This window comes from Pinus tabuliformis, chromosome 4_1 (assembly GCF_031772625.1).
Source record: "Pinus tabuliformis cultivar Carrire ecotype Pingquan chromosome 4_1, CPIR1, whole genome shotgun sequence".
NCBI classification, from domain to species: Eukaryota; Viridiplantae; Streptophyta; class Pinopsida; order Pinales; family Pinaceae; genus Pinus; species Pinus tabuliformis.
The window spans coordinates 569,979,513-570,003,334 of record NC_142303.1 but is presented as its reverse complement, the minus strand read 5'-3'; the positions used below and the strand labels follow the sequence as shown (position 1 = coordinate 570,003,334).

The 23,822-nt window shown below is 32.0% G+C and overlaps 1 protein-coding gene across 1 annotated transcript; it reads left to right on the top strand.

Moving 5' to 3' along the window:
• The first annotated feature begins 7,529 nt into the window (after positions 1 to 7,529).
• On the top strand, positions 7,530 to 8,490 carry LOC149177177 (heavy metal-associated isoprenylated plant protein 39-like). Its single transcript, XM_089423321.1, has 3 exons — positions 7,530 to 7,696; positions 7,796 to 7,871; positions 7,984 to 8,490. The coding sequence occupies exons 1-3, from the start codon at positions 7,688 to 7,690 to the stop codon at positions 8,238 to 8,240; spliced, it is 342 nt and encodes a 113-aa protein (XP_089279447.1). The 5' UTR covers positions 7,530 to 7,687; the 3' UTR covers positions 8,241 to 8,490.
• The last annotated feature ends 15,332 nt before the right edge of the window (positions 8,491 to 23,822 follow it).

Genomic DNA, 23,822 nt, shown 5'->3' with positions numbered 1-23,822 from the left:
GAGATTTACCAACTCCCAAGTTTTATTTTCCTGCAAAGAGTTCATTTCTTCTTCCATTGCTTTCTTCCATTCTTTACTGTGCTCGACTTTACAAGATTCTTGAAAACAATTAGGTCCACCTTCATCAGTCAACAAAATATAGTTTGAAGGCGGATACCTTTGTGAAGGCTTATGAGGCCTAGAAGATCTACGAACCAACTGTGGTGGTGCATTATCAGGTTGAGTCTCCTGTAAAGGTTCCTGCAAGATTCCTTCTTCTTATTGTTCATTATTTTCCACTTGTTGTTCTTCATGCTCCTGAATTTATTTTTCATTTTCTTGTATTGGTGGTATGTTTTCCTGCTGCTCTTCAAACCTATCAATAACCTTCTTAACCTCCAACTCACCTATAGTCCTCTTGAACATTTTTGACTCATTAAATATAACATCCCTGCTTCTAATAATTTTATGTTTGACTAGATCCCATAGACGATAACCAAGATCTTCATCCACATATCCCAAAAAAATGCATTTCATAGATTTATCATCTAGCTTAATTCTATTTTCTTTGGGAATATGTACGAATGCTTCACATCCAAATATTTTCAAGTGATAATAATTCAAATTCTTACCAGTCCAAAATTTTTCAAGGATACCACAATCTAAGGCCATAGTTGGAAATCTATTTATGAGGTAGCAAGTGGTCCTGACTGCTTCAGCCCAAAAATTCTTCTCCAAACCGGAATTGGACAACATACTTCGCACCTTTTCCATAATGGTGCGATTCATCCTTTCTGCGACACCATTCTGTTGAGGAGTACTAGGCATAGTCTTCTCATGCTTTATGCCAAACCTGTTACAATATTCCTTAAATTCATTTGAGCAATATTCTCCACCATTATCTGTTCTTAAACACTTCAGCAATTTTTTAGTCTCTCTTTCAACAGCAACATGGAATTTTTGAAATATTCCAGACACTTCACTTTTATTTTTCATAGGATATGCCCAAACTTTCCTGGATGCTTCATCTATAAATGTTACAAAATATGATGCTCCTCCTAATGATTTGATGTTAACAGGCCCAAACACATCTGAGTGTACCAATTCTAACACATTTTTCTTTCTGTCATGGCCACCTCTAAGGAATGAAACCCTTCTTTGTCTACCATATATACAATGCTCACAAAGATCAAGATTGTAGAATTTCAAACCTGGCAATAAATTTTTATCAACAAGGATTTTTAAGCCCTTCTCGCTCATGTGACCCAAACGCTTATGCCACAGATCTGCTGAATTTCCTTCTTTTGTGACAGCAGCCAAATCTGATTTTCCTATCAGTGTCTTCAATGTGTATAATGTTCCTGTCTTGGGTCCTTTGGCCATGACCAATGCACCTTTGCTAATTTTCCAGCCTCCTTTTGCAAAGCTTGTCGAATAGCCTTCATCATCCAATCGTCCCATAGAGATTAAAATCATGCGCATTTCTGGTACATGCCTGACCTGTTTCAACAATATATCTTGTCCATCTTTCATCTTGATCTGGACATCTCCCACTCCAATAATACTGCAAAAATGATTATTCCCCAAATGCACTTTACCATAATCACCTGGATTATATGAAACAAAACTATCTTTGCATGGGGTTACATGGTGAGATGCCCCAGAGTCAAGGATCCAATCAAAGCTATTGCTATATGTATATACACAAGCATCCTCTACTGAAACAATAAACAACACATCACCATCTGTGGCTACAGCAGTAGTCTCACCTTCATTTGTGTTGGATGACTTGTGATTTGTACTAGACGGTCTCTGATCCTTTTGTCCTTTCTTCTAGAATCGACATTCTTTCTTCATGTGCCGGGTTTGCCACAATGAAATCAGATGATCCTTCCTCTCCTTGATTTTGATCGGCCTCTCGATCTTGATTGCCCTTGTCAGCCTCGATCCATTCTCCTACCACGATCAGCTAGAGCTAGAGCCTCTCCTCCCTATTTTTCCGCAATTGACTTGCGTCGCAACTCCTCATTCATTAAACTGCTACTGACATCATCAAACTTCAGGGTCCTTGTAGTTGTTGAAGTGCTCATAGCTACAATTAAATTTTCCCAGCTATCTGGCATAGAACACATTAGCAAAATAGCTCTAATTTCATCATAAACCGTTTTTAACAAAGGCAAGTTGATTAGTAATAATATTAAATGCATTCAAGTGGTCAGCAACTGAAGCACCCTCCTTCATTTTGAGATTATAAAGCTTCTTCAACAAGAATACTTTGTTTGATGTCGTGTTCTTCTCATATAGATCATGGAGCTTCTTCCATAATCCTTCAGCCGTCTTTTCTCCGGACACATTAAAATAAACATTCTTTGCTAAATATTGGCGGATTGTTGCAATCGCCTTTCTATCAAGTTTATTCCACTCTTCATTTGTCATCGATGAGGGTTTCTTTGTTGTGCGCTCAATCGGCAAATATTGATCCTTTAAAATCAGTATATCCTCCATCTGTGATTTCCATAGGGCAAAATTAGCCCCGCTCATCTTCTCCATATCTGTAAGTATTGTCTCCGTTTTCAATCAAATTCACACCCCAAAACACAAAACTCCACTTAAAATAAAACTTTAATTATTACTCTTTAAAATTTAGTAATTATGACCTTCCTCCTTTTAAAATACCCTTTTCAAAATTCCTGCTCCTTTTTAAAATTACAGCATATAATTATCTAAATATAAAAACATATATAATGTTTTAACCTTTTCACATTTCACGCATACATATGTTGGTTTGAGAGAAAAACTTGACGTGCAAGCTTGATGTAAAAAAAACTTACAAACACCATGTTTCAACTCCAAACTCCATGGATCTCCACGTTTCAAACTCCAGAAACACGTTTCAACATAGGTCCATGACGACCTTAGCTCTCATACCAGTTGTTAGACCAAAGCAAACATAACACACAGCGGATTTATACTCAGAGACTTAGATGGCAATAGCAGAGAATAATTCACAGAGACAGACAAATGGAGAAACAACAAGATTACTTAGTCAGAAATAGCAGAATAGATAAAACAATCACTAGAGAACAGAAATCACTTTGCATTACATAACAGGCTTGGGCCTTGGCTTGCCTTCCTTGGCCAGAGAAATTACAAATTTATAGAGGCAGAAGAAGGATCTAGAATCCTGTGTGTGATTCAGATGGAGATCTGGAATGATCTAGAAACCACTGGCGGTGTAGGAGGATCTAGAATCATGGAGATCTAGAAAAATCTAATATAGAAGGATCTAGAATACTGCGTGAATTTGGCTTCACACTTAACAAGAAGATTAGGGCACATCTGATAGTTTTAGCAACAGGAGGCTTTTGAGCAAAGATAGTTAGCGGAGTAGCTTGCATGTGAAAAGAATCGAACCCTCGAAGAGCAGAGATCTAGGCTTTATCTCGTACATAACACCAAAAATCATTTCATTGTGAATAACTTGGTATTTCCCATCTCTCATACCAGCGGATAGGAGAAAAACAGAGCACAAAGACAAATTATAGCAAAAATGGAGAACACAAGAAACAAGAATGGAGAACCGGAAAATATATACTTTTATTATTCATGGAAGGCCTGGCCTTGGCTTGGATTTCTCAGGCAATGGAGAAATTACAAATTTATAGATGATAGAAGCTCTAGAATTCTCCAATTCTTTCATGTGGAATACATGACTGGATAGTGCAGCAAATGGACGGTGTAGTAGGTTGGTGTTGGTGATATCTTTTGGCATGGGCAGCGGACAGAAGACAACTAAGGATGACGCCGAAGTCTTCATTGTGGCTTCATTTTTAACAATTAATGGATCTGACAGATCCTGTTTTACTAGAAATCAAGACACTAGTCTCTATTTAAATTTTTGGTCGTGCCATTTTTTAGAATGGGTACAACATTATTCCACAATATAAAGACAAAAAAATTTCTTTATTTATATTAAAAATTTTTACCAAAATGTTATTAACTTAAAAAAAAAAATACTTATAGCTAAAAGGTTTTTTTTTTGTTTTTTATAAATCTAAATTTTATAATTTTAAAGTTAAAATTAATCAATTTTCATTCAAAGATGAGTCAGCAGAAATATCCTCTTAATCATTTGTAATGAAAATCTTAAGCTCACGAAGAGATGAGGTGTGTTTAAAGACACTGTTGTTAGTCACTAAGACCAATTAACATGGAATCATTTACATTAGAGAAAAATATAATGAGAAACATTATGGGTTATGATAAACCTTTAACTAGAAAACTACTGTTAATTTGACCAAGTAAAGTTTACTTGAACCACCTTAACAAACCCCCTTTAAACATGACTCGGGGAGATTAATGTGGTCCCAATCCTTCATCATCCATCTCACCTGAGATCTCTCATAGCTCAATTCAAGCTAGAATATTGGTACATGATACAAGGTCACTTGCCATATTGGTATCTATCCAAGTGGTCCATTCCAGAACCATGTGCCACTTCACCACATATGTGTCTGATCAACGCCTTAAATCCTTACAACAATCAGTGTTTCTAAACATCATGTATGCTTGAACAATATGTCTTACAACTTCCTAGGGAAATCCACTTTCCTTGGACCAAAACCCTTAGGGTGTTCACACACTACTGGTATTATCAAACCACTAAGGCTCTCAATCCCAAACTAGCTCCTTCATTATCCTTAAACATCATTGACTCTCTCACTACATCTGTAGCTTTGTTGATCCATGCTTGGACCTCGTCTTTCTAGCTACTTAAACTCTTTCCTTATGTCCATACTTTGAGCATCTTTATATTGTGCCTCAACTCAACAACCTACGAGGCTTCCCTTCCTATGATAAACAAATTCCACAAACTCGCTTTGACAATTTTGAATCTACTATATTTTCTTATTCTAACATTATCTCATGTCGACGCTCGAACTTTGATACCAATTGTTAGGATAATGAAACACCTAAGAAGTGGTGTCCAAAAGCATTGTTGCTAGAATCTCATTGGTCACCGAGACAAATTGACATGAAGTCAACTATATTAAAAAATAATATCATGATAAAAAACCATGTATTGTAATAAATTTGGAGCTCAAAAATAACTAATAAATTGATAAGTCAAATTTTAAAAATTTCAATAATATTTATACAACCATCACCATTGAATTATAAAAACATTTTATTTGTTATTCTTCAATATCTTTATAATTGATTTATTTCAAATAATTCTAAAAAGAAGACCTCGTAAACACTTTAAATAATGTCGATGTGACACTTGCAATTGCCATTTGCGATGAATTTTAAATTTCCGACCGTACTGGTCCTACTGCTCACTCCAAAAAATTCCGCGAAAGACCTCGCACAGACTTTCCCCGATGACACTTTAAATAATGTCGATGTGACACTTGCAATTGCCGTTTGCGATGAATTTTCAATTTCCGACCATACTGGTCGTACTGCTCACTCCAAAAAATTCCGCGAAAGACCTCGCACAGACTTTCCACGATGACGATACAGTTAACCTTTCTATATAGGTTGGCTTTTCAGCTACATCGTTTGAATCAGGGATAGAATTTGATGGGAAAATTGTTAGTTCGGGTGATTTGTTTGTTAAATATCTAGAAAAAAATTATAAAACTATTAAATTGTTTTATTTAAATTATAAACACTGGTGAGAGGTGCCAAAACCATCAAATTTAACAAATGTGTTTGTTTTGAAATTCTAACCTTAATTCAGACTCTGGCCTACCAATGCCTGGTCCTTTGTAATGGTATCTTATATATAATTTTTGGTTAAAATTAACCGAAATAATTTTTGTGATGATATCCCGTTCGAATTAGGTGAAATAATTTTTATAATGATATTTAACATATAACAATTTTTGGTTGGAATTAATTTTTGTTGTTTGAAATTAGTTTTTTATTTTTTTAATCCAGAAAGAAAATATAAATTAATTTTCTAAAAAAAACGGTTTACATAAATCTGATGGATCTAATGGACAATACATCTAGTGCAAATTGAAAAGGAAAATTTAGTAACTAGCATATCTTAAAACCAGAAATCAGTACTTGATTTTATCCGTAGATTCAGTGCAGTTAAACACTCAAGATACTTGATAGTGAAGAGATATAACTCAACTTTGTTATTTCAACAAATCACTACTAAATTTTAGATGAATTTGGCCAGTGAATATACTGTAATAACTCCTAATATATAACAACTAAAATATTAATCAATTTAATACTGTAATAACTCCTAATATATAACTACTAAAATATTCATCAATTTAATTTCCAAACTTCCATTCATATAATCTGGGTTGTTTTGTATTTAGTTAGTCATAAATTGTGCACAACAAGATTTGGATGTTTTTAGACTTCATGAATTAATGAAGGTGTTTTATTATTATTATTATTATTATTAAATTTAAGTTACAATTTTATTATATATAATTTAATTAAATTTTAATAAAGGTTTGAATTTGTAATTCAAATGTTATAGTGATTTTTTGTAGAAATATATTTTAAATAATAATAAATCACATTTTTATTCAAAATGGATACCAAAATATCCATTAACTGAATTAAACTTTTAACTAATAATTAAAATAAACAAATTACTAATTTATATTATTTTTATTTAATTTTATATTTAAATATTTTATTAAATATATATATATATATATATATATATATATATATATATATATATATATATATTTTTTAATATGCACATATTTAGTATTTTAGGTTTTCAGGTTGTTCTAAGTATGTTTTTTTAAAGATAATAATAATAATAAATTCAATATTTTCTCTTTAAGAACCTAACAAAAAAATTATGAATCAATATTGATGACTTTTGGGGAGTTCTGGGGCATCCCCAATTTGTTATGCACTCATCACAAATCTTTTTACTTTTATTTTTTTTCTATAGGTGGGAAAACATATCATAATTCAGTTGTCAAACCAACACAAAGAAATTGAACTAGAAAAACACACCATAAAACTACCAAAAAGTTTCACTAAAGACAACAAGTCTTTTTTATAAAAAAAATTATATTTATTTTTTTCTTAGTTGGGAAAACCTATCATAATTCAGTTGTCAAACTGACAGTGAGGACATCTATCTCTAGCTGCTATGGACGAATGTAGGCTCGCTCATCACAGTGATTCATGGAAAACCAACCATGGTGGTCCTTAAGGGGGCAGGGTTTCACTCATACCTCACAGTCTTGGACCATTAACCTATGTCGTCCTAGAAAAACTAGCTCTTAACCAAACAAAAACAGTTTCAAAACATACTCCAAACCCAAAAAAATATCTTTTTATATTTTAATATAAAAACTTAGTATTTTTTCTATAAAAAAGATAACCCAGATTAAGCTCAACCTAATTAAAAAAAGCAATCGAAACCTTGTGTAATCATCGCAATTCGATTATTGACTACATCAAGTCAAGACACGTGAAGCGTAGGGCCCTTCACATTTATTTTATTTTGTCATCCAGTAGCATGCATAGAGTTTATTACAATCGTTCACTACAACAGGCTGTCTGACTTTTCTCTCACCTGCAACTATTTATTTCCTTCATGCAACTGATTGAGCACTCATCACAACCCCTTTGGTATCTAATTTGGTCTGCTTGGACGCTGAGATATTAATTTTTTCTTTGTTTTTTAACTTCTTCAACAGCTATCACGATGTCGAAGGTATATGTATTGTCCATTTTATTAATCTTGTACTGGCATTTTTTTGGGAATGACTGAAGAATTATTTAGAGATGTTTTAACAATTAATTGGATGTGCAGAAGATGGTGTTTAAATCGACCATAGACGATGAGAAAAGCAAAATGAGGGCCATGAAGGCTGTTGCAGGGTCTGGAGGCACGAATAATCATTACCTTTATTGCATATATAGGCAAAATATTTTCCATCGATTTACTAGAGTTTTGTTGTTTCATACTCCTTTACTAATGTTGCGAGTGCTCTGTTTCAGTGGACTCTATTGAAGTCAACAAGGAGGAGGGAAAGATAACTGCTGTGGGAGAAACAGATCCTGTGTATCTTGCAAAAAAATTAAGGAAATTGGGGTACAAAGCAGAGTTGCTGAGCGTCGGTCCTGCAAAGGAGGAGAAAGAGGAGAAAAAGGAGGAGGAGAAGATACCTATTGTGTATCATGTGAATCCCAGCAGCATCTATGGATACCCATCATTTGGGAGAGATGAGTATCGCAATGAGTGCACCATCTTATGATAAAAACCAATCATAGTTGAGAGTCCAATCACACGTTTGATATGAATTGTAATCGCCATGTCTCCATGCATACAAGAGGGACCTCTGAGTATACTCCTTTAAAAGTTATAAATAATCATAGCTAGAAGTCCAATCATATGTTGGATATGAAATGTAATTGCCATGTCTCCAGGCATATTAGAGGGACCTCTGAGTTTACTCCTTTAAAAGTTACATGGTGGATAATTTATATAGGCGATATTTTTTTCCATATCAGATTTTCTGAATATTTGCAATCTCATAAGAATAAGAATAACATTAACCGACTAAAATTTCATTGTCATACATAAGGATTTGGATTTGTGTATAGTTATATATAGTAAGTTTGATATGATTATATATTTATCATGTTTAATATATTATCTTGATTCAGCAAGGAATTGAATAGGTAATTTCATTTCACATTAAGGAGTGGGGAATTGAATAGTTAACTTCATCTTTAACAAAATTCCCGATCATGGGAAGACCAGTATGGTATATTTTAGAATTTTCATTTTTTAAATAGTAAATTACAAATAATCTAAAATTAATAAGTTGAGAATATTCTTGTCATCAGATTAATTTAAAAGTTTTCAAAATATTTTCTTATTAGACCTTTATTGATATTACAAATTCTCATCACACAAATGTTACATAAATATTTTGATCATCTTCTACTTATATATTAACATTAAAAATTCTTATCATGACAAATAAATATTTTAATAGCTATCTAAATTTATCTCCTATTTAATCTATAAGGACATGCTAATTATCAACCATTTACTCTATAAAACTTTGCTACTTATACATCTAGTTATCCATAAGGGTAGCTTGTCTGTAAGAGGATTTTCCTTCTTGATTGTCAAAAATAATATATCAGTCACAGTGGCACATGCTCGTGTTCTCCTAGAAAATAAAATTCCAACATCATCATCATATAATATATGCAAAACCACTTATGGATATTTAGCACAGTTTATTATCACAGAAATAGCTAAAATTGTGAGGGGCACTATTTTATTGGCGCTTCAATTTCATAAGCGCTTTCTATTCACAGGCAACATGGTCTCCCTTTGTGATTAATACTTCTTACTGTAGTTTCGAAAAACCCATTATACTTATTGCTATAGTTTGGAAAAACTGGCTTAAGATTTTTCCAATTTCCCATTGTTACGCCTCGCTTCAGCCATACCTTCTGATTGATAACCAAAGTCAATCCTGAGTGGTTACTAAATTCAGTCATGTGGAATACTTATAGTTACTTATGTGGTCACCAAACTTTTATTAAATTTACAAAAAAATACTTATAGTTAAAAGAGAATACAATTTTTTTTTATAATTTTGAAGTTAATGTTAATTAATTTTCATTTATAACTAAAAGATTTTATTCACGTTCTTAGAGAGGTTGTATCAGACAATAATACTATAAGAAAAATTAGGGGTCTTAATAAAAATCTTCTAGTAACTTGATTTAGTCAAGTTTATCCAAATCACTTTAACAATTTTTCTTTTAAACTTGACTAGGGGAGATTAACCTGGTCTCAATCATTCATTACCCTTCTCACATGAGATGTCACATTCCCCCCTTCAAACTAGGATACTGGTGGATGTGCCACCCTAGTACATATTCAAGTAGTCCATTTCACAACTTAGTGACTCTATGCTCCAATGCACTACATGTAGGCCTCATCAAAGCCTTATAACAATCCATACTCCTAGACACCATGTATGCTTGAACAACAGGCCTTACAACTTTCTAGGGAAATGCACTTTCCTTGGACCAAAACCCTTAGGGTGTTCACACACCCTTGTTATTATTACACCATTACCACTCTCAATCAAAAGCTAGCTCCTTCACTATCTTCAAACACCATTGACTCTCTTGCCACATCTCTAGCTTTTTTTATCCATGCCTTCACCTAGTCTTTCTAGCTACTTAACGTCTCTTTCCTTATATTCATACTTTGAGTTTCCCTTCCTATCATAAGCAAATCCCACAAAGCTTTGACAATATTGAATCCATTACATTTTCTTATTCTAATATGCTCTCACAGTGGTTCTGGGTTTGGTTTTGATACTAGTTGTTAGGATCACTAAACACCTAGAGAAGTGGTATTGTCTAAAGACACTTTTGCTAGAATCCCACTGGTTACCCGGAAAGACACTCTTGCTAGAATCTCACTAGTCACCCGGACCAATTAACACCAAGTGGTGGTGTCTAAAGACACTCTTGCTAGAATCCCATGGTCACCCGGAAAGACACTCTTGCTAGAATCCCATAGGTCACCCAGACCAATTAACACCAAATCGACTCCACTAAAAAATAAAACCATGGTCAAAACTATAGATTATAAGAATTGAAAACCACTACTAACTTAACCGAGTAAAATTTTCCCAAATCATTTTAACAAACTATCTATATCACAATATCGATCTAATAAATTTTATCTACCAAATTTTCAATAACAAAATTAATTAACTTTAAAAAATAATACCTTTCACAACCTGGAAAAAAATAAAAATAAAAAAATAAAAAAATTTCTATAGAGCAATAGACATCTAATGAATTTTCAATAACAAAGTTAATCAAGTATATCAATCAGAGATATTTTAAAAAATATACCTTTTTCCAAAATACAAGAATTTCCAAGAAAGACCTCGCACAGACTTTCCAGATGTCGATTCCATATTGTTTGGTTTTCCAGCTCCCACCGGTCGGACTCTGGCCTGCCAACGTATCAGCTCCCACCGGTCGTACTGTGGCCCGCCAACGGCTGGTTTTTGTTTGTTTGGGTTGAAATGAGGTGATATAATTTTTTGTCGTTATTTGAAATTAGTTTTTGATTTTACGCAACTTGTAAATTGTTTTTTATTGTGGCCAGTTGGGTCAATTTAATTTCGAAGTTGTCATTCTCATGATTAGGATAGGATATGATAATTTTGTAATTTATTAATCATGAATTATGAGATTTGGATTGTTTCAGAATTCATGTATCATATATAAAGTATGAAATTGTAATGTTGCCAATAATAATATTGATGGTTCAATTTTAAGTTAAAATGAAATTAGTGATATATAATTTAATCCATAAAAGTTTGAGTTGTTTAAGTTAAATATTTTTGTGATTTTTCAATATATTAAATTTATTTATATATTTTTAAATCATAATAAATTACAGTTTTATTTAAAATTGAATACTAAAATATCTATTATTTAAATTATTAAAATGTATAATTGGTTATTTTATTATTTTTATTTATTATTATTTAATTTTATGTTTAAAAATATTAAAAAATAAAATTATAAATTTAATATTTACACATTTTTCTTTAATAATCTAGTTTTTCTATTTATTAATAACTAGCACGATATCAATTATTATTATTATTAATATTAATAAATTTAATATTATAAACTTTAATATTAAACTCAATTATATAATACTAAATTTAAATATTAAACACAATATTTTAAACTCTAATTATTAAATCCTAATATAAACCTTAACATTATAAACTTTATTATTATAAATATGACAAAGCCTTGTTTATTGATATTATTAGGGTTAAATATTATTATTAATTGTATTATTATTATTTTTAGCACAACCTTAAATAGAAATGTACTTCATAGTGATGATAAATGTATGCAAAATTATTTGTTTATCAAAGCATAATAAGATTCATTAAGGTAAATATTATTTCTTTTCTCTAATATTCTTTAGGATTGACACTGTACTTCATCATGATGATAGATATATGCAAAATTATATGTTTAATGTTATTTATTTTCTCTAATATTCTTTAGGGTTGATAATGTACTTCATCATGATGATAGGTGTATGCAAAATTATATGTTTATTCAATTATAATAGGATTTATTATAAGAAATAATTTTTTCCTCAAACCTATACTTACTATGATACATCTCTTGCAAAAGAGATTCACTAAATTTTAGTTGTATTCATATTGATGCTTATTAATAGTCATATCATAATGGCAAGGAGATGGGATATGATTGCAAAAGATAGCTAAAAACTCTATTTAAAATTGAAAAAATAACATAGGCTATGTTTAACATGATAATGAGTTTGAGTAGTAATAAATAATTAGTTGATTTTTTTCATCTCATTAACATATTTATTGTAATTAAAATTAAAATAGTCATATCATAATGGCAAGTAGATGGGATATGATTGCAAAAGATAGCTAAAAACTCTATTTAAAATTGAAAAAATAACATAGGCTATGTTTAACATGATAATGAGTTTGAGTAGTAATAAATAATTAGTTGATTTTTTTCATCTCATTAACATATTTATTGTAATTAAAATTAAAATAATGTCTTTTAATCACTAGAATAGATCCATCTTAAATACGGATCTAACATGAGCCAAGAGGGGTCCAATTTCTTCATGTGCAAATCTTTTAAATATTTTGTATAATTATTTATTTATTTTTTGTAAATTTATATTTAGGCAGCCATAAACAAATTTTAACTTTGATGGCAGACTAAGAGAGTTACACATCACATTGGGCTATAGAATGAACCTCTAAGCTCAATGACCCTCTGGACTCAATCAAAATCATATCTCGTAAATGTCATTTATTAATTAATTATAATATTTAACTTAAAAATCCAATATCAAAATATATAATTAATTAAATATAAAATTTTATTAAAAACACTCTATATTCATTAACATAATATTTTCAACCAGCGAAACTTTGCCTCGCTCCAACTGTAATTCTAGAAAAACTCTATGTGCCTTCGGATACCACTATAATCCTAGAAATGCTCATGTGTTAGCATAATATTTGTAAGCCTAGCGAGTTGGTTAAAAGAGGGGATCATTGCAGAGAGTGTTCAAACAATGGCAAGTACCCAAAGGAGCCTCAATGGATATCCTCAATGCATTTACTATGAAATCAGTGGGTAGATTTAAACCACCACCTAATAAATAATGTTTAAAAGTAAAGCACCAAATCAGCGATGGTTAAATGTAAAATACATATACAATAACCTACAAGGAAATGGACTCGAAATAAAAAGGAGAAAATTCAATTTGCCCACCAAATCCAGTAAACGAAATTGGGTAAATTTATTTCTATGCAATAATTTATAAAGAATCTAATGAAAAAACATCGAGTCAACTAATCTTCATCGATTATATATTCTAGCATTTTGGAGAAAACTTCTTTGACCAAAGAGTTTGCATCTAATAGAATACAGATATAAACATCTATTTCCCTAACCAATTAACAAATTCTATAATTATACAATTATTTTAAAAAGTTAATTTTATAATGTTATCTAATCAAATCAAATTAAAATTTAAAAAACTCTATAACAATTTGTACAATATTAACCTGGTCTCACTCTAAACCATCCCTATTACAATATAATTTAAATATTAATATTTTATTTTGATTATAAATCTATTGATTGGCAAACTCTGTAGTCACTATTTTGCTCATACTCAGAAAACCTAGCAAAATGCTTGAGATTTGGCTTTGCAGATTAAAAATAAATAAATAAACAAGAATATCAGTATTCAGTCACTGCCCTCTGAAGACGAAGTTCCTGTTTCACAGCACCCCATTGGCTTCATCATAAAAAAACGCAACAGGGTAGCAAAAGCTTTGACTGCCACCAATGCGCAAGCAATGGAGTGAGAGCCATGGAGTGAGTATATTATGTCTGAAATTGTCCCTACAAGAAAGAAGTCTTACAGGCGAGTGATTATTTCTTGGTATAATGTTTATTTTGGATAAATGGAATGGAAATGGCATTGATATGAGCGGACTGAAGTGAAGATGAATTCAAATTCTATGGACTGAATGCAGATTGAAGGGTGACAAAAATGGAAGAGAACACAACTATGGAGTAGAAGATTGCTCTTCTCGATATTAAATAATATGCTTGGTGGTCTATGTTTTAGTTAGGCTTTCAATTTAAAAAATTGACTGCGACTACATTTATTTTTTTTCTCCTCTTTTTCTAGATCTATAGCCTTTAAATTGTTTCAACATTTTCTTTTTTTTGTAGGCTTCAAATTTCACTTTGTTCATTTGTTGGTGTAGGTCTTCCATCATTCAACCTTGTGGAAGCAAGTCTTGGACTTTTCAAAAAAAGGCTTGTATGTGCGCTGTTGCCATATATTATCTTCTCTAGTGTGTTTTTCATCATCAATCTGTTGCAACATAAGACCATAATACAATTTCATCTCTTCAGGACTCCAATACCTGAAAATTTCATTAATTTGTTCATCATCCAAGCTATCTTCAAGGTTCATTTAAGCAGTTTCTATGCATACCTTTTCAAGACATGGTGTTGCAAGCCATGCTAGAAGGAATTTTAACTCTTCATAATTGTCCTATTTACCTGCACATTGTAAATTAATAGTAAGTTTAAAAACATTTGCAAAACCACAATGGTTTTGTTCCTCCTGCTCTCTAATGATAGCTTTCTCGTGTTGCACTTACAACTTGTCTTTGTTTTCTCTTTGTGGGCTTCCTTCTTTGCCTTTGCCTCTATTTTTGTCTTTGTTTCTATCTCTATCTCTTCGACTTCTTTACTAACCTTTGCTACTACAAACAAGTTGTCTTCCACTTGGTTTTCAGATTCAAGTGGGATTATGTCACCAAATAACATCATGTCAATATGATGTTTTTGTTGCACCATCTGCAACCACTCATTTTTAGTCAACAAATCTTCATCAAAGTTTACATTAGCAATAGTTGCTCGATTTACCATAGTATTGACTGCTCCAATGGCAGTTTTTAGTCAACAAATCTTCATCAAAGTTTACATTAGCAATAATTGCTCGATTTACCATAGTATTGACTGCTCCAATGGCAGCTTCATTGTCTTCAACGAGCTCTGTTGTTGGATTCACAAAAATTTTATCAACAAGCTCTCTTGTTGGATTCACCAAATTTTTATCTTTGTTGCTAGATTTACCAAACCTTCATCCACTTGTAGTTGTGCATAGTGGGATTGAATAAACTTTTCATCTGGATGTAGATTTGCAGCTATAAATCCATTTCATCTTCAACTGCAATGCTCCCCCTTACACCAAAACACCTCTCAAGGGTATCTGAGGCCTCCTTGGTTGTCGTCTAGGAAGAATGTTGTCATCGAGAGATTCTTTTATGCATTTCAATGCAAAGGTATCCTTTTGTATTTTCTCTTCCAAATCTAAAAAGATATGAAACATTTTCGGGTGTAGCTTTGACCTTCTCAGCGTCTTGGATTTTCCCATTTGTTGATTTTCAGGTGTCCCTTTGACCTTTTCAGCCTCTTGGATTTTCCCATTTGTTGAGTGCTAACTCACTATGACTCAAAAAAAAAAAATTCCCATTTGTTGAGTGTTAACTCACTACGACTCAACAAAAAAATCAAATTGTAGACATTACATCTAACTGCAATAAAAACACATCTATTTTTTAATTTCCACAAACAAATAAATCTATAAACTTTAAAAAAACGAAATTTTAAATTTTTTTATCAAAATAACACAATGCCCAAAACTAAACATATACATTTTTTTAAATCTCATTTTTCAACCCAAAAAATGCAACGCCACTTTTTCAAATTCTCTCATAAGAAACTTTTTTAAACACTATAATGCTCTGGTAATGCAACTCCTTTAACATATATATATATATAGATATGCCCTTTCCTCATCTGCACTTATAAGGTACACCATATCATGTTATGCTCCATAGTAATACTTCAACCTACATGTTTTTGAAAAGTATGGATGCTCTTTTCAACGAACATTGGATACAACCTTTTGGGAAAAAATTTATATGTGCCTTTTTTGATTTACTATGCCGAATAGAAAAGCTTCACACTAAAATACGGATCCCGTTTTAAATAAAATCGAGGCCTCAAAAAACATTCTAAACAAAAACGTTTCCAACGGTTAGTTGTGGTGCTTTTGACTGCTCCCAATCAGTTTTCGTGCTCTCTTTGTGTCTCGTGCCTTTTTTATAATATGATGGGTGACGCTCTGTGTAGTTAATTGGTTTAAGTAATTGACGCTAACGTGAGTTCTTCAGTTTATTGAGTGCGTTAGTAACGCTTAAAGCGTCTCTTGCATTGCGGAGGTACGTTAATAACGTAATTCTTGGGATGCGTTATTTTCGCTAAAAACAAATTTGAAAAATATCTTAGTTTTTATAAGAACTGGCTTTTTGTCACTACTTTAAATTTCAAATTTATGTTGTTTTCTCAAAGATTTTTGTGTACACGGTCTCTTCTCTTTGTTCTCTTTCTTGGAGTTTTATGTAAATTAGTTTTGATATTATGACAAAAATTGAAGAGAAAAAAATGAAATAGAGGATTGCTCTTCTCGGTATTACGAATTGGTTAAATAATATTATATTAAAAACATCAGTAATAAATTACTGGAGTGATACTCGACTAAACTAGACTAACTAAAACTGGTCTCTTCTCTTTGCTGCTCTCTTATGGAGTCTTATGAAAATTAGCTCTACCATGACAAAAATTGAAGAAAACAAAACTATGCAGGAGAGGATTTCTCTTCTCAATATTATAAATCGGTTAAATAATATTACATTGAAAACATCAGTAATAAATAACTGGAGACTAAACTAACTAAAACTAAACTAAGACACTTGGACACTATGATTTCGGGACCAAGTTGTTGTAAGTAGATTTTCCAAACAAAAAAATTAAATTGAATTGAATTAAATAAATAATCTATGGAATTGAAATTACTTGTCTTTTAAATTTTGTTGAAAGAGTAACTTCAAAATTCAATATTTTGAATGAATTTCAACTCTCAATATTAATATACGACCAGGAATATTCACTTGAAGTTAAATCATAAACATCTACTTAATAATAATAAAATTAAAATTCCTCAAACGCATTTCCTAAATATATACACGTAGTTAAAAAAGTTACAGTTAATTTACGTTGTGCACCTAAGAGAATACCACTCCATCCAAAGAACACATAGGTCACTCAAGAGAATAACACTCAAAAAGATAAATGGGTATTTTCCCTCCAGCAACATAACATAAAATTTATGTTATATTTATGTTGTTAAAGGAAACATATATTCATAAAATTTATGTGGTTAAAAGAAACATATATTTACTTATGCCTAGATTAAATTTAAGAGTTTATAATTATTTTAAAATTTTAGTTATAAGATTTTTTGATAACCTGTAAATATTAAATTAATGCCCTTAAAAATACTATGATACTTTGTAGACTTTGTAACTGTCACATAATAATTAAGAAATAATTAATTTTACTTACGAAATTATAAATAATGCATAATGGAAAGTAATGTTGAACGAGTCTCACATATTATAGTAGTTGGAAAACTATGCGTCAAGCGGTTACCTACCTATAAATTTTCCTTGAGAAACAAAATTATGAGGAAAAGGAAATAGAGAGGGTACAAGGAACTTGAGGTGACTTGAAGGAGAAGAATTGCAAGCAAAGTTTAAGAAAGATACGAAAACAAACCCATGTTGGTTGGCGAGATGGATCCGTGTGAATAATAGAACTACTCACGACTAAGTCTAGTAGGGACATATAGTCGCTGAAGTATTTCTCTTTGTAGTACTATCTATAAGGAAACACCCTGTTGTGAAGATAGCTGAGGGGGAAATACAATATTGATATTGATGTCGATTGGTTGGGAGGAAAAACATTACTTTCTGTGTTGTGGCATGATTCTTGTGTGAATCAATTGAGGCAACAGATAAGTGTTGCACTATACTAGTTATTGTTATTTTGTTTAGATGGATTCTTGATACTTACTGGTAAATACTGAACTAAGTAATATGCATGGAGAATTAGTTGTATTGTTTTAAGCAAATGATGCAAAAATTTCTTGATAAATTGGTCAAATTGTCAACTCAATTGCAAGGTCAGTTTAGTCTATGTATAGATGGTAACAATAAAAGAAAATAGAGGAATGATCCAGAGATAGGCTAATAACACAAATCAAAAACATCTAGTCTTTCTTTCTCATCCAGTAGGAGCTCGGGGTTAGTTTCCTGGTCGATCCATTGTAGCAGCCTAGATACAATCCCTTTGTCTACCAGCTAGTTATCTAACCAAACATGCAATATTAAATAGTTGAAACCCCAAGAACAAAAGATACTATGCAAACTTGACAAAACAATCATGCAGACGAAAACATAGCTGAAGTGACATCAATCAAAACACAGTGCCTTTGCTTTGGCTATGAAATAACTAAATATGGATTTAAAGCAACTTCACACAACAAGATTTACTAAGTACCAGCGATTACATACAAAATCGAGAAAAATAAATAGAATTTGAAGATTGGAAACCATTTCTAAATTGAGCTCGAAAAATTAACAAAATCGTTTCATTCAAGAACAAAGATGGCAAAAAATAATATCTTCTTACAAAAAACATATGTTCAAGTAAAGAGTATGTCTATCATGGAAACATACATCTTAAAACCCATCACGGCCAAAGGCCAAAGTTTTAGACAACTGTTCTTAAAGGTATACTCTCAAATGTAGTGAAATTGAAAACATGACTATAACTATCAGAGCTTTGAAGAGTTATTCATCCACTGTCCTGCTAACTAGCTTTAAAAAAAAAAAATCCATAGAATTGTTGGTTCTAGGAACCAAATCCTTTTAAGAATTAACCCTTGAATCGTACATAAAACTCCATTACTGCAAAGGAGAGAAGTCACATATTTACTTGAAGATGTGGAGAGATGAACCCTTAGTATGATTTTCAGATTCGGAAACTAAAATAGATATCAATAGAAAACTTGGGTACCTACAAGCATAAGACAGAGCGCCATCATTAAATCAATATAAAGCCCTTTGTAAACACAAATGAGTGAAATAATTAAGGAAATGAGGAAAGTACCAACCTAGGTTGAAGTAACCCCACTCGTCTTATCTTTGTAGCCCTAACAAAAGACCAAGAGTCATATTAATGCAATAAGAAATTGAATAGTAACCAGGAAAAGCCACAACTTCTGAGTGAAAGGATCTAAGAGTTACTGTGAGCTGGTGAGACTATTGACACCTGTGAGAAACCAAGATGGAGCAAAAGCCCTATTGTAGCAGTTAACATCATTAAATTCTAGATGGTGGGTATTGAACCATTAAACTTGATATATATTAGGGTGAAAGGAAGGATTGGTTAAGTCTTGATGTATTTCACTGAGTTTGAGAGCTCCATTTATGTGATGTATAGCTTCCATTGATGTGTATACAAAGGAGAGAGAGGTTTTCTTGTGGTTCTAATATAAGTGTTGAGTTTGGCAATGTAATTTATTGTTTGTCTTTATTGAGAGGTTTCATATTGAAGAGATGTATGAGAGTATGCTTCGATTAGGGTTTCTGAGTGTGTTGTTGGTGCATTGATGAGAGTGGTTATTGAGCTAGGGTTTGAGTCAGTAAATATTATGTAGTCATATTGAGCAGAGAATATTATGTGGGTCCAATGTGAAAATTGATGAAACTACATCCATCGTTTTTTGTGCAGAGATTTGTGGGTCCAGTATGAAAATATAGAAAAATTGGTCCAAAGGTGGTCCAAAGGTTTTGAAGGTTTGGGCCTTTAGTGGAAAGTGGTGGTTTGTTGATTTAGGGAGTGTTGGCTTCCTTCAGGTGATGGCCTAAGAAGCTATTGGATTTTGGGGCCTCAAACAAGTTGTGGCCTGTAGTAGGTAGGGCCTACATATAGTTGTGAAATTCATGACTTCCATCAGATTGTGGCTTGAAGTGGATGGTTTCTCGCATACATCACAATTAAGAGGTTGCACACTAGTGGCAGCTAGTGATTGATGTAAAATAAGATTGAATAATAAAGAAGAGGAAGAGAACAAGTGATCGATGGTTTTTTCTCTCATAAGGGTTTCCACCAGGGAAAATTTTAAGAACCCCCCCTAGATTTATAAGTATAATAAATGGGCGAATCTCCATGGTATATAGGAAAAATGGAAGGCGATTTTATCAATAATATAATATGTATATATAATTTTTTGGCGAATCTCTCACCAAGCATGGCGAATATTTTACTTAATTATAAAATTTTGTAAGATCTTGGTATTACCATGGGTTATCATAAACCTAGAGCTTAAAAATTACTATTAGTAATTTATAAAAATTAATATCTAGAGGGATCAAATATTTTTTCACTCTATGCTAGTTTGCACATCACGATATTTGATACCTCTCGGGGATTAGTAGATCCAGAGTAAATATGATCTATGCTAGTTTAATTCCCCCATTTAAATAGGCTACATTCCAGGTGAATACCATGGGTCAATACCATGTGCCATTTTGGTGAATACCATGGGTCAATACCATGTACCATTTTTATTTTTATTAATACTAATATTAGGGTTAGCTAGTTTAATTCCCCCATTTAAATAGGCTACATTCCAGGTGAATACCATGGGTCAATACCATGTGCCATTTTGGTGAATACCATGGGTCAATACCATGTACCATTTTTATTTTTATTAATACTAATATTAGGGTTAATAATGTTTTTTTGCATGGTATTAATAACAATCTAGTCCATGGTATTTGTCCCATAGTATTTTGCCCATAGGTTTCACCTAAATATAACGCATTTTTTGAGTGTTCGTAAATTTAAGGTGACTTATGGAGTAAATATAAAAAAATGTTTATTTGTTTACCATACCTCTCGTTTATTTATATTTTTATTAATTTACCATACCTCTTTTACAAATATGGTATTTGGCCCATGGTATTCACTTAAATAAAACCTCTTTCTTGACCCTTCATAAATAGAACGAGGGTTATGGACTAAATATAAAAAGAGGTTTTATTTATTTACCACACGTCTAGTTTATTTGAATTTTTATTTATTTACCATACCTTTTGAGTAAGTATTAAAAGACGTTTTATTTATTTGCCATACCTCCACTTTACTTATATTTTTATTTGTTTACACCCTTGCATGTATATAAGGTGACTTATGGAGTAAATATACAAAATGTTTTATTTATTTACCATACTTCTCATTTATTTATATTTTTATTAATTTACCATACCTCTTTTATAAATATGGTATTTGGCCCATAGGATTCACTTAAATAAAACCTATTCTTGAAAATGGGCAAATGGAAGGTTGTAACTCCTAATTTCAAGGGCTAAATTTATCTTTTTTACCCTCTCCCTTAAAATAAGGTGGGCTATTTGAGGTGATTTGTAAAAATGTACTATGATACAAAATATTCGCCCACTAAAAATTTAAAACCCCTTAATTTCGCCAAAGGGTGAACATTCGCCCCTAAAATTTTCTATGGAACTTTCCACCTAATATATGATGTCCATATGTTGATGTTAGTTTATGTGTTGCTTTCATGGTTTACTTGTGCATGTTTTATATGCTTCTCATGTATGTTGCTACTCATATGATATTATGTTTTGTATGTGTGGGGTATATATTATTTATACATTATGCTCCTCTTATGGGTCTAGAGAATTGTGTAAATGAATTTGAGTAAGAAATCTAAGTATGCATAAATATAAGATGTTTGTGTGTGAGAAGAACATGGACATACGCATATTGGCTTTAGGAAAGTAGTGTATATATTCCGGAGCAAGCTAAATAGCAAAAAGTTTTAATTTGTGATCCATTCTACATTATACCTAGTAACCATCCCTCTCAGTATATTCAAGCTCCCAACAATTGATATAAGAGCAGGTGCTTTTAAGTCTTATATGTTGGAAGGTAGATCTGGCGAATTTGTTTTTCTTAATGGATCATCAAGATGTGTCTCTGCTCAATGTTGCAAGTTATCAAGTATGGAGTGAAAAGGTTAAATATGAACTATTAGATTATGGATATAATGTTTGGAAGTTGGTGTATGAAGGATATTACAAATATACCTTCTCAACAAAGGTGAAATAGGAGAATTCCCAAGTAAAGTGTGTGATTTACAATAATCTTCACAGTACATATCTTGAGAAGGTAATGGATCTTAAATTTGAAAAAGATATATGGGACAGATTGTAGGTCTTGTATGGAGGAGACATTAGTAGCTACAATGGAGAGTGGGAGAAAAAAAGAAAAAACAAGTGATATAATAAGAAAGAGTCTCATCCAAATGAGATACATTCTCCTAGTGTGAATGAAGTAGTGATCATAAAGGAGAGAAATCATAAAATGGAGAAATAATAGAATTGGATATGTTGTAGCAAAGAATATCTAAAGGAAAAATTGATGGTGAGTTATTTCTTAGTTGTGTTTTAGACGGATTTGATGTTATCCATGCATATTTGAACAACCAAGATGATGATTGTGATAGAATAATGCTCCTTGAAGCTGAACTTGATTCAACCCTAGTTGTAATAGAGAAGTTAATTGTTGAGGTTGAAAGGCTAACATATGTGAACAAAGATAAAGGAAAAATATTCTAGATATTTGATCAGAAGGAGAACGAGCTTAAAGAGGACACATCATCTTGAATATCAAGTTGGAAGAGGTTAAAAGAGTTGAAGATGTGATGAGAAGCCAACTAAAAGTGAGAGAGAATCAATGCGAGAAGCTTGAAGCTGAAATTGTCTCAATGAGGAGGATGCTAGAACATAAGGAAAATCAGCTTAATATGGAGAAGGGTACGAATATTTTGGAAAACATTCTTAAGAGAAAAATATATCCCTTGGTAAAATATGGTCTAGGATTTCATAAGGGAGAATCTAGCACACAGGAACATGTAAACAATAATGCAACACCTAAGAAGCTTGTAGTAGATAATAGCAATAATATCTATAGCAAACCAGGAAGGAAGAAGTAGATCCAATATCCAAGAAATGTACCAAGAGGAGCACCTATCACTAGAAGACCATTCACTCCAAGAGAAGATTATTGTGGATTTCAAATTAGAAATAAAAACTCCTTTTCTCCTTTGATGGATGAGGTCGAATCCTACATCTTCCAGAACCATGGACACATTACATATATTAGTAGTAGTCGACTGTTCAAATCTAATACATAGAGTATAAAATAGTATGGGCGACAAGGAAAACAAATTAGAGCATCATAATTTAGGTATATAAGTTCATTTTATGGGTATTGTTTTACTTGTAATATGTTTGGCCACAACACAACTGATTGCATATCTTATGCATGCAATGGAAGTATGATCAAGGAAAAATTGAGACCTAATCTGAACAATACAGGGTTTGATCCTCTTGCATCATATCTTTGTCATGTGAGATTGTACAATTTTGACAATTTTGGTCACATGACTAGAGATTTTATGCTATCTGATATGTCAAGAAAAATCACGCAAAAGGAGTAGCTTAACTAGAGTAGGCCTAGAAAAAAAACTAGAGGAGAATGTGTTTACTAGAAAGAATCCTACCATGGTGTGGAAGAAGAAGGAGGAGTATTAATTCAAGTGTGGTATCACTCTATCCACATTTGAAGAAGATTACCAAGGGTACATAAATAACAGATGCTCCTTTCATAAGTTAGAGGAAAAGAGCAGATTCCTATCCTTGAAGAAAACCCAAGATGGCCATGTTATTCTTGGA